The 15,040-nt window shown below is 48.1% G+C and overlaps 1 protein-coding gene across 1 annotated transcript in view; it reads left to right on the top strand.

Annotated features, from left to right (window-relative positions):
- Positions 1-15,040, top strand: part of LOC136115768 (dynein axonemal heavy chain 9-like) — a 44,399-nt gene that overhangs the window by 2,089 nt on the left and 27,270 nt on the right. The window contains exons 2-5 of the mRNA XM_071800694.1: positions 5,813-5,974; positions 6,764-6,960; positions 9,960-10,122; positions 12,725-12,826. Of these exons, the coding sequence (XP_071656795.1) occupies positions 5,906-5,974; positions 6,764-6,960; positions 9,960-10,122; positions 12,725-12,826 (531 nt within the window). The 5' untranslated portion in view covers positions 5,813-5,905. The remainder of the gene's footprint in view (positions 1-5,812; positions 5,975-6,763; positions 6,961-9,959; positions 10,123-12,724; positions 12,827-15,040) is intronic.

Here is a 15,040-nt window from a genome sequence, read left to right as displayed (position 1 = left end):
TCCCCCAGTGCCACCCCTACCATGAGCAGGGACATCTTCACCAGCTCAGGTTGCTCAGAGCCCCATCCAGCCTGGCCTGGGATGTCTCCAGGGATAGAAACAGAATTAAAATTCCCCTTCACCTTTTCCCCGAGCTGAACAAACCGATTTCTCTCAGCCTTTCCTTGCATGTCCTGTCCTCCACCATTTTATGACCTTGGTGGCCTCCGTTGAACTCGTTCCAGTATGTCAATGTCTTTCTTGTCCTGGGGGCCCCAAAAGTGGATTGAACCTCACACAGCTTTTGTCTGCCTGTCAAGGTCCTTCCCTTTGCGTTCTGCGTGGTCAGTGCCAGCTGCAGCCCTGCTGGGAGAGCACTGCTGGCTCCCGCATGGAGACACCCACTGCCCCGGTACCAGCCCCTGCGGAACACTGGAGCTCCAGTGGGACCTCGGAGCCTGCTGGGCCAGCCAGTTCTCCACCCACCTTCCAGTCTACCATGGCCCATGACCCTTGATATGATGCTAACTGGGAAAAAAAAAAAAAGATAAAGGAATAAACAACCCCCTTTTCCTGGTTAGGGACATGTGAGTTTCCTTAGCTTGTGGGCAGATGGAGAACTGGTGGATGTAGCTCGGTGCATGTTGCCTTTTTCAAATTCCTTTTAATCCCAGACAAGCAATCAAACACCGCCTGCACAATAGCTGTGTGTGTGAAGGGCATTTGGAGATTGTTGTTTTACCGACTGTTCTGTAGTTATACAAGCAGCCAATGACAACTGTTAAAGGCACAAAGCACGTAGAAATTGCAGCTGTGGAGGGGTCAGCCCCTGGACTTGCTGCCGCTGTGCTGTGATACTGCTGGCTCTGCACAGGTCCTTAAAATGGCTCCATTTGCAGCCTGTCCAGTGGCTCTGTTGTTATCTCACTATTATATACATACTGTTATATACATAATATATTATATATTAATGCTGCACCTACCAACCTTAGAAGCCCAGCTTGATTCCCTTTGTCAAAACTGCCTGACAGCTCTTATGACAAGGAGTCCTGTGCTAATTACCTCATTACAAAACACTCCAAGAACTTGTATCTTAATTGCTGCAGCTAATGAATTTGGACATTGTACGCATGTGAGTGTTGCACAGAACAAGGAAGACGGCCCCAAATCAAGTCAGCAATAATTCCTTTCAACAGGTACAGGTCCTTACTGCTCTCATGTTTTCCCTTCTGCACCCAAGACCCATTGCCAGCTGGCTCCAGCTGGTCAGGCTGATGTCTGCGTTGCTTGGAGCGAGGGTTCAGCTGAAGGTGACTCCAGGTGTTCACTACAAATGATGGCAAAATACCAGAGAGATTTGTCAGGTATTGGTGAAACCAAAGGGAAAAGAGCAACCTATACACCCAGGGGTAGGAGGCTGGGCAGGCAGCAGTGGATTGACTTTGTCAAGCACTGTTCATGTTTGTCCTGACTGATTGGAATGATCGTCTCTGGGGGTCTGAGTATCTTCAGTGGGATTCCCTTTTGCCTGGCGAGTCGCGTCCTCTCCCCCAGCAGAGAAAAATGGGCATTTCTGTCTGTAGTGCATCAGCTCTTCCTCATGGACAAACACGGAGAAGAGCTCAGAGGAACTGTGTTTCTGAAGCACCTCATTCACTGGAGGTGAAAGGAGTCCAAGGTGACTGTCCTCTTGTCAGACATCAGCACTTTGCAGATCTAAGGTGGGATTAGGCTCCAGTTCAAGGTGCTCAGATTCAGGTAGGTGAGGATATCCAGGTTCATCCGAGGCTGTGGAGGCCAGAAGGGTGTCCAGCGCCCCATCAGGGACACAGGTGTGGTTTCACTCTGTTGCCCAAGTGTGGGTCTCTAATGCTTTTTGAAACATGTCAGGATATCCAGCCTGGGTTCCAGCGGCTGTTCAAGGACACAGGTGTCTTCTTCTGTTGTGTGGGTTCCTGTCTGAACTGCTTGAGCCATGTTGTTTTCCAGGCTGCCCTGGCTGTACAATAGGTTTCTCCTGAGATGAACCATCTAGTTGTGTTGACTTGGGAAGGCTGTGGGAAATTCCACGTATCCCTACAGAACAATGATTTTCATCCACTGTTCTCATTTGATTTTTGTCTCTGGACATCACCTTCAGCTGGAAAACACTAAATGCCTCAGCATTACAGAATCCCACATAATCCCAGCCTGGTTGAGTTGGAGGGACCTCTGCAGATCCCCAGTCCAAGCCCTGCTCACGCAGGGTCACAGAGCAGATCACACAGGTGGGTCCAGGCGGGTTTCAATGTCTCAGAGAAGGAGACTCCACACCCGCCCTGGGCAGCCTGGGCCAGGCTCTGGCACCTCCCAGCAAACAAGTTTCTGCTCATGTTCAGATGGAGCCTCCTGTGTTTCAGTCTGTGCCCGTTGCCCCTCACCCTGGCGTTGGGCACCACTGAACAGAGTCTGGTCCATCCTCTGACAGCCACCCTGAGATATTGATCCATTGATCAGATCCCTCTCAGCTTCTCTTCTCCAGCTCAACAGCCCCAACTCTCACTGAGTCTTTCCTCATCAGAAAGATGCTCCAGACCCCTACCAAACCATCTAGTTGTGTTGACTTGGGAAGGCTGTGAGAAATTCCATGTATCCTTGCAGAACAATGATTTTCATCCACTGTTCTAATTTGATTTTGTCTCTGGACTTCACCTTCAGCTGGACAGCATTAAATGCCTCAGCATTGTGCTCAGTGCTGCTGCTTGTCTGGCGTCAGCTGGCCAAGGGTGAAACTTTGGTTCAGGCCCTCAAGTAGAGATAAGCTGGTCTGTCCTGTGTGACACCAGGGTAATGTGTGTGTTGTGGGGGGGTTTGGCTCCCAAAGGGGAACATGAGTCTCCAGGGAGGTGGCGACTGGCAGAAGGGCTGTGGGTGAAGAAGGGGGATGAAGAGGGGAAGCCAGCACTGGGCATGGTTCCTCTGCTGAGTACACAAACACATTCGGGTCACTGCTGACCTGGGAACACACCAGGGTCTGGGCTGAAGGATGCTGCTTCCTGATTTTTAAAAAGAATAACAAGGAACCTCAAAATCTATGACCATCTTCAGCCCCCTGGGCTCGTGGCTGGTTTTAAATGACTACAGAAGGCTCAGCAAGTACCGTAATAATTTGTAATAATCTAACTTTAATTTGCTGTCACGTTTCACTGGAAATATGAGGAGGGGCTGGAAACCACAGTCAGGGATGACAGGCAAGAAGGGGCTGGAGCAGGGTTAGGCAAGGTCTGCAGGAACGGCAGCCTGGCTCCTGGTTGTTGTGAGTATATAATTTACTGTTACTGATGTTACTGCTGCAGGGGCAAGGTCACCCTTCAGTCCTTTGTAATCCTTTGGGCTCATCAGAAGGTATTATCTGTTACTTTCGCTCTGTAGTGGGTCCCGTCTGTGGTTCAAGTCCGACACTACTTTGTCTTGCACTTCTACAGCACCTTTTCGTGCCTCTGGGTCCCACCATGCACTGCAGAGTTAAATTGATTGGTACGCTCCAAGCAATTTACCCTTGATTAAAGCAGACAGGTCTCTGCAGTGACAGAGTTGTGGATTATGCTTTTTAAAAATACATTCCCCGCTGGCTCCCACCAGAGAAAGCCCTGCTGCTGTCTTTCTTTCCATCTGAAAGGGTTACCATGGTATTATGCTCTAAATTATATCTGTCATCTCTGTAAAATAATAATCATAGACCCAGCAGGGTTGTATTTTGCTTTTTATTCCTATTTCTAACAAGATTTTGAAGCAGCATGTCACATTAAGATCTGTGGCAGCTGGGGAAGAGCAGGCTCTCTCCTCCTGACAGCCAGACAGCAGCGGGGGCTCCGGCGTGTCCTGCTGCTCCACGTCGGCTCCGCTGCCAGTGAACTCCTCACTCCTTTGCATGGGGAGGGATTTTCATGTTCACCCTTGGTTGAGCTCACTAAAGAGCCCTGTAAACTTCAGGCTTGAAGCACCGAAATGCACCTTGTGTGTTACGTGCTGACATTGTGGCTGAGTTGGGAATGACGGCGGCGAGATGGGCGCAGGGTCAGCAAGAGTTTGTTTTGTGCCTTGGTCTGGCACGGTTGTTTGGCACAGCTTTACCTTGGGTTTGGCTGGCGTGTGGTTACCTGAGCCAGTCTGGTTTCACAGCTTCCCCCTCCTTCTCTCTTCCCGTCTCTGCTATTTTTCTTCCTAACAGAGATCCAGGTGCCAGCAGCTGCTCTATCGCACATGGCAACCACGGTGCTATGGAACAGGCTGCCCAGGGCAGTGGTGGAGTCATCATCCCCGGAGGGGTTTGAAAGGTGTTTAAACAAGGTGCTTAGGGACATGGTTTCATGCTAGAATTAGGGTATGGTTGGACTCGATGCTCGTGAGGGTCTCTTCCAGCTGAAATGATTCTGTGATTCTATGCAGTGCCAAGGGGGTGACTGGAGCCTCTCGTCAACCCTCCCTGATATCAGAGCAGATTTAAAAATTGGCACTTTAAATAGGACTCTTGAGTTTGTGGCCCACACGCTGTTGTTGTGTTTGTCATTGTTTTCATGTCACCGCTGCTGAGGCAGCTCCAGGCTCCCCAAGAAGAACGTCAGGAGAAAGGAGAGCAGGTGCTTCATCCAGCAGTGCAGGACAGCTAGAAAGGGGTCGCTATGCTGCACTAGTTAGTATAATTTTAAATGTTATTTAGACTGCAAAGAAAAAGTTATTTATTTTTCTTGCCTGGTCTCCAGGGATGGTTCATCCACCACCTCTCTGGCCAACCTGGGCCAGGCTCTCACCACCCTCAGGGGCAGCAATTTCTTCCATATCTAGAGCGTCCCCGTCGCTCTCTGGGGACGCAGCTGGTTGCCGTGGCAGAGCCTGGTAGCTCTGCTGAGAGGAGTCGGGAGAGTCGGGTCTGTAAAGTGAAGGAAGGGGAGATGTTCAGGTGTTAAGTTAATAAACTGCTTACAGATTTGTGAAACGTGGATTTTCTTCACTCTGAGCCTTACATTTGCTTGCATCAAGAACACAACTTTTGTGGCTTGGAGTGTCTTTAGAGTGACTTTTTTTTAGGACCTGATGGGTTTCACCTTATTCTCTTTGAGTCATCAGCTCTTCTCACTATCTTTTCTCTGAAATAAATAAAATAGCAGCTTGACAGCTGTAATGACAAATGTGAAACCCAAATGATTTGAGCCATGATCCATCGAGCTGAGATGGCCTGCTTTACATTGCTTTTAATACATTTTATGTTTTGTGTGTAAATAATTAGATGTTAGGAATAAAAACTGTCTGTTTAATACATGCCATTGAAAACCCTGGGTGCTGTTAATAGGCTTAGTAATAGGTGACACCTCTTTGAAATATAATTCTTTTATGCATTTTAATAGAGCTCATGGTAAACATGCTGTGATAAGCAGACAGAAACTAATATTTCCTGCAGCCAGAATGCACCTAATTAAAATTAATTGATTTTAGAAAAAAATCATCACCGCTAAGATGTCCAAACTATCTTCTTCTTGACAAAGCAGCCGTGCTGTGGTGTTGGGATGCAGAAACCCGCCCGTCGGGCTGGTGTCTGACCCTACGCACTCTTGGAGATCCGGCTGCGCTGGGGATGCACTTTGGCTGTTAAAATTGGTGTAATATATACAATTGCTTTGGGAAATTGGAGGTAACGAAGGGCACGTTCTCCAGGGGCTTCTTCAGAAGTTTATTTGCAGGTTGTTACAGTAACTCTGCATTTTGAGTGATTCAGCCCCATTCAGCCTGGATGCTGGGGAGACATCAGGCCCTTCAGGTCAAGGTGGGGTTTACTGCTGGTCTCTGCACCCCACAGGGCCTTCTGTTCTCTACCCCGGAATGTCTGCAGCACCCCCAAGACCTGGTGAAACTCTACCTGCACGAGTCAAACCGAGTCTACCGGGATAAGATGGTTGAAGAAAAGGATTATGGTACCTTTGATAAAATCCAGCTGGAGACGGTGAAGAAATTATATGACGTAAGTGTTGAGGTTCATAACTCTGATAATAACGTACGTGCTTACAGGAAAAAGGTTCCTTGGGCAAGAGAAGTTTGACCCAAGGTCTGCCAGTCTCTCACTTGCAGGGAGTGTGATGCTCTTGGTGGGACACCAGGAGCAAAATCTCTGTCAACTGCTTCCTGGGCTGCCAGTGTTGGTATTTGGGTGAACGATGCTCTCCCTAAGGGCACCGGGGAGAGGAGATTTCGGCTCTGTGAATTAATTGAATTATTTTATTTAAATGTCTTGAGTCTTGTGGCAAAAGCAAAAGAGTCAGATCCCCAGTCTTGGTGGGAGTAAAGTGAGATGCAGGCACAAATCCCTAGTGCTTTCCTTTTTTTCCAAACTATCTTCCTAATGGAAGCTCTAGACCTGCTTTGCTTCAGTCCTGTCATCACCCGGCAGTGTTGCCATTGGAGTCCTGCAAATATCACAGTAACGCAGACAGTGCTTTTTCCTCTGGCTGTTAATCATTGTCCATGCAACAGTGTCATGCTGTAGCTGTTGCTGTGGGGCTTTTCTTGTGCTCACATTTTCTTAAGGTGATGAGTTCTTGTGATTTACAAAAGGTCCAGAGCAAGTATTGGGGCTTTATCCTTTCCCTTTCCTTCCCTTTTGTCGCTCTTTCCCCTTTTTCAACACACAGGTGCAGCTATATGGACATTTTTTGGAACACTGTGCTTCACTTGGAAAGATGACATAGAGCTGCAGTGTTTTCTCCTTTACTTCTTATATACCTTTTTTAAAAATTATTTTTAAATTTGACAGGACATTGAGGAAACTTTAGAGCAGACCAAGCGAATGAACATTTATTGCCATTTCGCTAAAGGCGTTGGAGAACCCAGCTACAGGCCAGTTCCGACCTGGGAGGAGCTGAACAAGATCCTTGTGGAAGCCTTGGACAGCTACAACGAAGTCAACGCTGCCATGAGCCTGGTGCTGTTTGAGGACGCCATGTGCCACGTGTAGGGGAGTTTTCTGTCTTTATGCTCTCATTGTAGCTTTTATCCATGCAGATTGTTTCCATGGAGGTTTCTGGAGGATGTCGGTATCCATTATTAGAGCAGAAGGAGCTGGAGGTGTGCAGAAGCTTCATCTGCCCACGTGGTGTGTCCTGCACAAATACTGCCCTGCTTCTCCAGCTGCTGCTGGGGGGATCTTTTGACACTGTGAGGATGCGGGGCTGTCGGATGGAGGGTCAGCATGCTGCTGGTCGTTTGAAGTCTGGTTGCTGTTACATCTTTGGCCCTTGATGCTCTGCATACGGCACAGACGTTTATTGTACATGACATTGATCAAGTGCTTTTTGTCTTCACTTGACAGCCAGCCACAGAACTAGTTACACCAGGATGTCCCTAAATGCTTTCACAACTGGGTTAGAGGCACGTTTACACAATTCTCAGTGGGATTTTCAAATGTATATAATGTGAGATTACGTGAATTCAGGCTACTAGTTTGAATGGACTGAGGCACTTAAATTGCCTGGATCCTTTGGAAAGCCTGCTTGCATTCCGATGCCTGGAGGTCCAGCTGGATTCCCTGTGGAAACTGGACACGTGGGACTATATGAAAATAGCGAGCCTCCGTTGATCATTATGAAGCTATTTACATGCCTGTGGTATGGATCGTGACACGTACCTCCAGCTCTTACACATGATTTAAATGCTTGTTGGGAATTCCACAGAATCACAGAATCCCAGAATGTCAGGGGTTGAAGGGCCCTGGAAAGCTCATCCAGTGCAATCCCCCCGGAGCAGGAACACCCAGCTGAGGTTCCACAGGAAGGGGTCCAGGGGGTTTGAATGTCTGCAGAGAAGGAGACTCCACAACCTCCCTGGGCAGCCTGGGCCAGGCTCTGACACCCTCACCAGGAAGAAGTTTCTTCTCCAATTTAAGTGGAACCTCCTGTGTTCCAGTTTGTACCCATTGCCTCTTGTCCTATCACTGGTTGTCACCGAGAAGAGCCTGGCTCCATCCTCCTGACACTCACCCTTTAGATATCTGTAAACATGAATGAGTCACCCCTCAGTCTCCTCTTGTCCAGCTCCAGAGCCCCAGCTCCCTCAGCCTTTCCTCACACGGGAGATGCTCCACTCCCTTCAGCATCTTGGTGGCTGCGCTGGACTCTCTGCAGCAGTTCCCTGTCCTTCTGGAACTGAGGGGCCACAACTGGACACAATATTCCAGATGTGGTCTGATTTTTGGGGGCTGAAATGCAGACCTGGCCTCAGATAATTTCTGAAGATGAACCTCCCCTGTAAATCATAGTTTTAACTGATTTTGCCTGGAAACATTGTATCATGAAGAGCAGGTTTGTGACTAAGCTAGAAGGAAGCCGCTGTCCTGCTGCACGCTTGTGTGGGTGATTTCAGGTTTGCTGGACCTGGTAACCTAATGCAGTTACTCTCATGCAAATTAAAAAAATACATATATATATATAAATTTCTACTCCTTTTAACTAGCTGTTTAACCAGTTCTGTTCTAAGAGCTCAGCAATCTGTTCCTTTTGCGGTGCAGCGTGCTGGCTGTGCTGGGGCATGGCTTCCCTTATAGTTTGGGCATTTACTTCTTTGTATTAATGAGTCATATGCAACCTGATGTCCATTGGTGTTTCTGCTTGCAGAAAGGTGACAGTAATTTTAATCTTGTGCTTCTTTTGCACTTTACATAAATTGGGATTTTCAACAAAACCTGTCAGTATCCCTCCAGTTAATATTGTGAGTAATCAGGAAGGCGAGGTTTGAGTATTCAGCATGATTTTCACTGGAGCTGAGTGATTTCGATTCAGCGCATTTGGAAATTGCGTTTTGCTGAAACACACAAATTATTCCATCTCCAACAGCTTATGGATGACATCTTGAATTTGTTGTGAAGTTTCTGTTGGGAAAAAAAAGTAAGGGAGTTAATGTATGTGGGGAGGTGGGGGATATGGGTCAGTCACCTCCTGACCCGGGGCTCATGGTGCCCATTCCCAGCGCACACCCCGTGCCCTTGCTTTTGGGGACAGCCAGCTAGAGAATGAAAAGCAGGAACATTCCAGCTCTCCACACAAGCTGGATTGCTATTCTGGGTTTAATTTCACAATCTGTGGGAGTCTGCACATAGATCATAAGACGCTTGAGTTGTAATAAAGCAGTACAGTATTTCTTGCAGTCTTATTTGAAAAATTAATTAGATTAGTCTAGGAAAATACTCAGTTAAGTGAGTTGAATAAAGGCAGTGATGTCAAGAGGGGAATGGTGCTTGCATTTCAGACACCTGACAGTGAGGTTTTCACAGGTAGGATCCTCTAAACCTCCCTCACTTGGGACTTTAACGTGGGGATGTCAGCAATTGCTTAAAGAGAATAGACTGGGGGCAGAGCTCACTGTGCAACTCTCAAGGACAAGTGAACAGACCTGAAAAACAATAGCAAGTTCATTTTAAGTGTGACAAAATCTCACTCTTAATGGTGGCTTGGATAAATAATGTTGGACTGTATTTTCCAGACAGGTATTATGCTATTCCAGATGTATATGAATATGCTTTAATGCATAGCAGGACCCTTCACCTGAACATGAACCCAAAATGCTTTGTGAAGAGGAACCTTCACTGGAGAGGTGCACCAGAGCCATGAATTCTGTTCTCACTATTTGCATGTCCATGTAATGTGTTTTTTCCCTTGTCCTCCCTGCAAAGACATCCAGGCCTTCACCTTAAAATATTTCTATCCAGCAGGACTTGGCAGGTGGAAAAATATTGGACACAGTTTGAATCGCCACCAAACTATTTTTTTAATCAGCTACGTCCTTTGTTTGGGCCTCAGCAGAGATGGGGATTGATTGCTGACATGTCTCTTAGATTGACATTTTTCATCCCATTCAGACTACGGTTTCCTAGTGATTAAAATATATATTGAAAAGCAGTGGGCAGAGAATAAGAAAAATACTCTTATTAATGACAGATTTTATATGCTTCAATTTAGTTGCCGCATCAACCGGATCCTGGAGTCCCCCCGAGGGAACGCTCTCCTGGTCGGCGTGGGTGGAAGCGGGAAGCAGAGCCTGACCAGGCTGGCGGCCTTCATCAGCTCCCTGGAGCTTTTCCAGATCACGCTGAGGAAAGGGTACGGGATCCCTGACCTGAAGGTGGGTGACTCCTGGGGCTGAGGTGGAGCGGAAGGGAATAAAAAGCAGAACTTGCCCTGAAAACTTTGGGATCCCCAATTTAAGAAGGACAAGGAATTACCAGAGGGAGACAAAGATGCTGAGGGGTCTGGAGCATCTTTCTGATGAGGAAAGACTCAGTGAGAGTTGGGGCTGTTGAGCTGGAGAAGCTGAGAGGGATCTGATCAATGGATCAATATCTCAGGGTGGGTGTCAGAGGATGGACCAGACTCTGTTCAGTGGTGCCCAACGCCAGGGTGAGGGGCAACGGGCACAGACTGAAACACAGGAGGCTCCATCTGAACATGAGCAGAAACTTGTTTGCTGGGAGGTGCCAGAGCCTGGCCCAGGCTGCCCAGAGCGGGTGTGGAGTCTCCTTCTCTGAGACATTGAAACCCGCCTGGACCCACCTGTGTGATCTGCTCTGTGACCCTGCGTGAGCAGGGCTTGGACTGGGGGATCTGCAGAGGGCCCTTCAGCCCCCACCAGGCTGGGATCCTGTGATTCTGTCTTGTTGCGTGTTGAATGACGCCATTGTGAAGACAGTAAAAAGCTCCAGAGACTATATGGGACTGCAGAGAGGAGCAGTGCTTCCCAACACATCTGTGGGGTGCAGACAGGCCTGATGTCCCCTGCCAGCCCTCTGAGCTGGCCAGACCCAACAACATCCCAGCCCAAGGCTCAGAGTCAGCGCTGGGCTCCGATGATAAACCCCTGGTGTGGACATTCAGTTAATGCTTGTTCAAGAAACCGTATTTGACTATTATTTCTAATTAAACCAAGATGTGGTAATTAGCTCACCTGTGAGGTGCCTGTTGTGGAGTGATTTGGAGGTGGAAAAGGAGCAGGAGAGAGCAGGAGGAGAGTTCCAAAGTCGTATCCAGTCCTTCCACCAGGATTTTGTATGAGGGAGGGACTGAGGGGATGGTGGATGGTTCACTATAGAGAACAGGTGCCTGTGCTTATATCTATGCGCAGGCTAGTGAGCACAGAAGTTACAAATCAACATTGTAAAATATCGTTGAAATGATTTTCAAGTATTTTAGCTGCTGGCAAAAGGATTCTCATCAGAAATGTTGTAAAAATCACAACCTCAGTAACTTCACGCCATTCTGCTCGGGAGATGCGATGGCCAATGAACCCTTGCCTTCCTTCCCCATCAGAGGCAGGGCCTGATGACCTGTAGTTGTGTACAGGTTGTTTTTGTCATGTTTTTGTCACGTCACACAAGCCTGATCCTCCATCCATTGGGTATTTTCAACTTTCCTCTGTGTTCTTCAGCCCCACTCGTACAATTTTCTAGCTCCTACCTGCCTATTCATTGAGAAAACCTGTGCTCCCGTCTAGGAATATAGCTTGAAACCAGCATTAATAAACTTGTTTTCAAAGCATGTCTTTACTTCTGTCTGTGGAGGTGGAAGATAATTTGATGTTCCCTTCACTCTCTATTCATTTTCAAAGAGTTTATGAAATATGGAGTCATCTTTTTTTCTTAGATATGGAAGAGCAGGATGGTGACAGATTACCCTGTCTGGCATTGGCCCCTCGTGCTGTTATAATTGATCTAATTCAAATTTCCAGTGATGGAAGTAACAAATGATTCTTTTTGAGGGAGCGTGTGTATTTGCTGAATTTCTAAGAAAGTTTCTGGAACACAGGCCAGTAAATTCCTTCAGTGTCTCCCGCATGCCTTGTATCCTGCTTGGAGGGGCAGGAAGGAAATGATGGAGTTTGAGCGGGATGATGGCGTTTTTCCCATCTCATGAACAACTTGGATTTCAAGAAGTTGGTGTCCTTCATCAGGAGGACACTGTGTCCTTCATCAGGACACTGTCCCCTTTGAGGTGAAACAGCTTTTCCATATGAGCAGTTTCTCTGTCAGCATCACTGCACTGAGTGGGACACTGAAGGGCGAGTCCCTGCTCAGACTCTGGAAAGGAATAAAACTGAAAACATCCCTGTTTGCACAAGGTGTCCTTCTCCTTTCTTCACAAGCAGAAAGAAATGTGTTGCAGCACCTCAGAAAAAAAAAAGAAAATTCAGGTATAGTTGTGAAATCAGAGAAATCTACAGCATGGGGACACCAAGGTCCAACATTTTCAGTGGCTGCTGTCCCTCCCAGTCCCTGTGGTGCTTTAATGTCCCCGTATAGTGACTTATTGTGCCCACAGTAAGCCTTTCTGAACTCCCAGGGCAGCCTCCACAACCAGGGACTGCACTGATGTCTTCAGCCACATCCATTGACGTCCAGGTGTTCCAGCTACAAGCATTTCCCTGTGTGTAGCGGTGCTGGCCAGGGCTTCTTTCTCTTTTTTTGTGTGTTACACAGACCTGGCCGTAACGTCAAGTCTTACTGGGTAAAGTCTTACAATGATGACAGCGATAGACTCCCCCATATAACCTGGCAGACTCAGCCATGAAGATGGAGAGTGGCCAAAGTGCAGTTTCACGCTAATTAATTGCCATTGCTTTATTCTTGGTTAATGGGAAGATTCTGAAATATCCTGCTTGTAGATGTGGTACCTACCTGAGTTTTGCAGAATGGAGGTGCACCCCCTAAGTCCTCTTGCTTTTCAACGTCCAGGCAGACCTGGCAAACGTGTACCTGAAAGCCGGTGTGAAGAACATAGGCATCATGTTCCTGATGACCGACGCTCAAGTGGCAGATGAGCAGTTCTTGGTGCTGGTGAGTGACTTCTTAGCATCAGGTACCTCTGTCATTGCTTGATTTCCCCTTTCCCCCTTCTCAGTGTGGTTGTGCTCATGGTAGCATCTGTGGTTTTAGAATATACAGAAGGGCAATATATGAAGTGAGCTAGAAGATATGTGGGTTAAGTTCTGGACTAAAAGCCATGATAAGGTCTCCTTTGTGAGGATGTACTCCATCATCTGATAGTTTTTCTTTCTCTGATGTTGTGTACCTATTTTTTCCATACTTCATGGTATACTCTCTACAGTTAAGAGACGTGTCTGTTGTGACATTGCAGCTGAGGACAGAGCCCAAGGAATGTATCAACAGATGAAGAGTTTGACCTGTGGATCTCATGCATCCACACTCTAGTTACCTAATAAGGTTTTTCCTGGCTGGAATATTTGACTGCAAGTTGGTGGATGGTACAAAGCCACCAAATGACCGTGTCTGTGTGCGTCACCTAGCTGCTTGTCCCATTGCAGTCCTTTTCCTCTTTGTTTTTCCATTAAAGTTTTTGAGTTGTTGCTTGCCCAAACAATTGCAGAATAGCCAGCCTACACACAGATGCTCTGTTTCGCTGCAGAACATGGCATGAGTATGTGTGGTGGAGCACTCCCCATGCAGGGCGCACTGCAGCTACAGCGCACATGGGAGCGTGCGGCTGTGTCACCGTGACCGCAGGGGGTAACCCAGCCTGGGCATATTCCCCAGAGTCCCTGGAAAATCACTGCTACCAACTGCATGATGCTTTTTTCCTTATTTATGAGTCAGGAGTGGGAAGACTCCAGCTGGTTCGGGTGACCTCTGTGCATGGTGAGGACTGGAGAGTTGAAAGCACAGGGAAGCGATAGTTTGTGCGAAACTCCAGAGTTGACATATGTGGCTGTAAATTGGCCAGATGGTTTGAGCAGCAAACAATCTCTGCCTGTGATAAATTTGTAATCAGGAGTAAAGACAGGGGTTGTTGTGGAGGCTGGTGAGTAGCTGCTGTCACCTGTGTAGATGGCACAAATATCTCATGACATGAAGTGAAGCTCTGCAGTGTCCTGCAGCAAGGGGCAGGCCAAGCAGCCTGGTTTGGGATGTCCAGGTCATTTTGCGGTGGTTCAGAAAGGTGTCACATTTTCCTGTAGCTGCTATGTGGGGAAGAGGGGACAGATCAGAAGTCCTCACTCAGGGTCTGGGGAGGCAGCTCAGAATTGTGGCTGGACTGAGGACTGAGGAAGGGACCATGGGAGGGACCATGACAAGTGTAACAAGGGCAAGTGCCAGATTTTGCACCTGGGACACAGCAACCCTGGCTGTACAGACAGACTGGGGGACGAGATGCTGGAGAGCAGCTCCATGGAGAGCTCTGGGGGTTCTGGTCAGTGGCAAGTTGAACATGAACCAACAGTGTCCCTGGAGCCAAGAGGGCCCCGTGTCCTGGTGCATCCAGCACGGCACGGCCAGCCGGGCAGGGAGGGGATTGTCCTGCTCTGCTCTGTGCTGGGGCGGCCTCACCTGGAGCATTCACTGTGTGCAGGGCTGGGGACACAGGAGAAAAGGAGATAAAGCTACTGGAGGGTGTCCAGAGGGACATGAAGCTGGTGAAGGTTTGGAGGGGAAACCGTATGAGGAGCGGCTGAAGTCCCTGGGTTTGCTCAGCTGGAGCAGAGCAGACTGAGGGCAGAGCTCATGGGGCTGCAGGTTCCTCAGCAGGAGCAGGAGGGGCAGGGCTGAGCTCTTCTCTGTGACAGTGACAGAGCCCAGGGAATGGCAGAAGATGTGCCAGGGAGGGCAGTGGGACATGAGGAAAAGGTTCTTCACCCAGAGGTGCTGGACACTGAACAGGCTCCCAGGGCGATGTCACGGCCCCAGCCTGACAGTGTTCAAGGAGAGACTGGACAACGTCCTCAGACACACGGTGTGAACTGTGGGGTTGTCATTGCAGGGACAGGAGTTGGACTCCACGATCCTTGGGGGTCCTGTCCATGTCAGGACGTTCTATGGTTCTATGACCTCCCAAAACGTGACCTAGTGCCACCCAGCGGGTGCTGCCTGAGGGCTCTGGCTGCTTCCCGCTCTCTGCAGGCTTGTTTTTCTTACTTGTTTCACTTCTTTCCATCACCTAAGGAGCTAGAACAGAATATATATTTTAGACTCTCTTATAAACAAGCAGATATCTGATTAGTGTATTTTCCTAAGTAATTAGTGCTCATATTGACA

This window comes from Patagioenas fasciata, chromosome 32 (genome assembly GCF_037038585.1).
Source record: "Patagioenas fasciata isolate bPatFas1 chromosome 32, bPatFas1.hap1, whole genome shotgun sequence".
Classification (NCBI taxonomy): domain Eukaryota; kingdom Metazoa; phylum Chordata; class Aves; order Columbiformes; family Columbidae; genus Patagioenas; species Patagioenas fasciata.
Note: the sequence above shows the minus strand (reverse complement) of the source record. Positions and strands in the feature narration are given on the sequence as shown.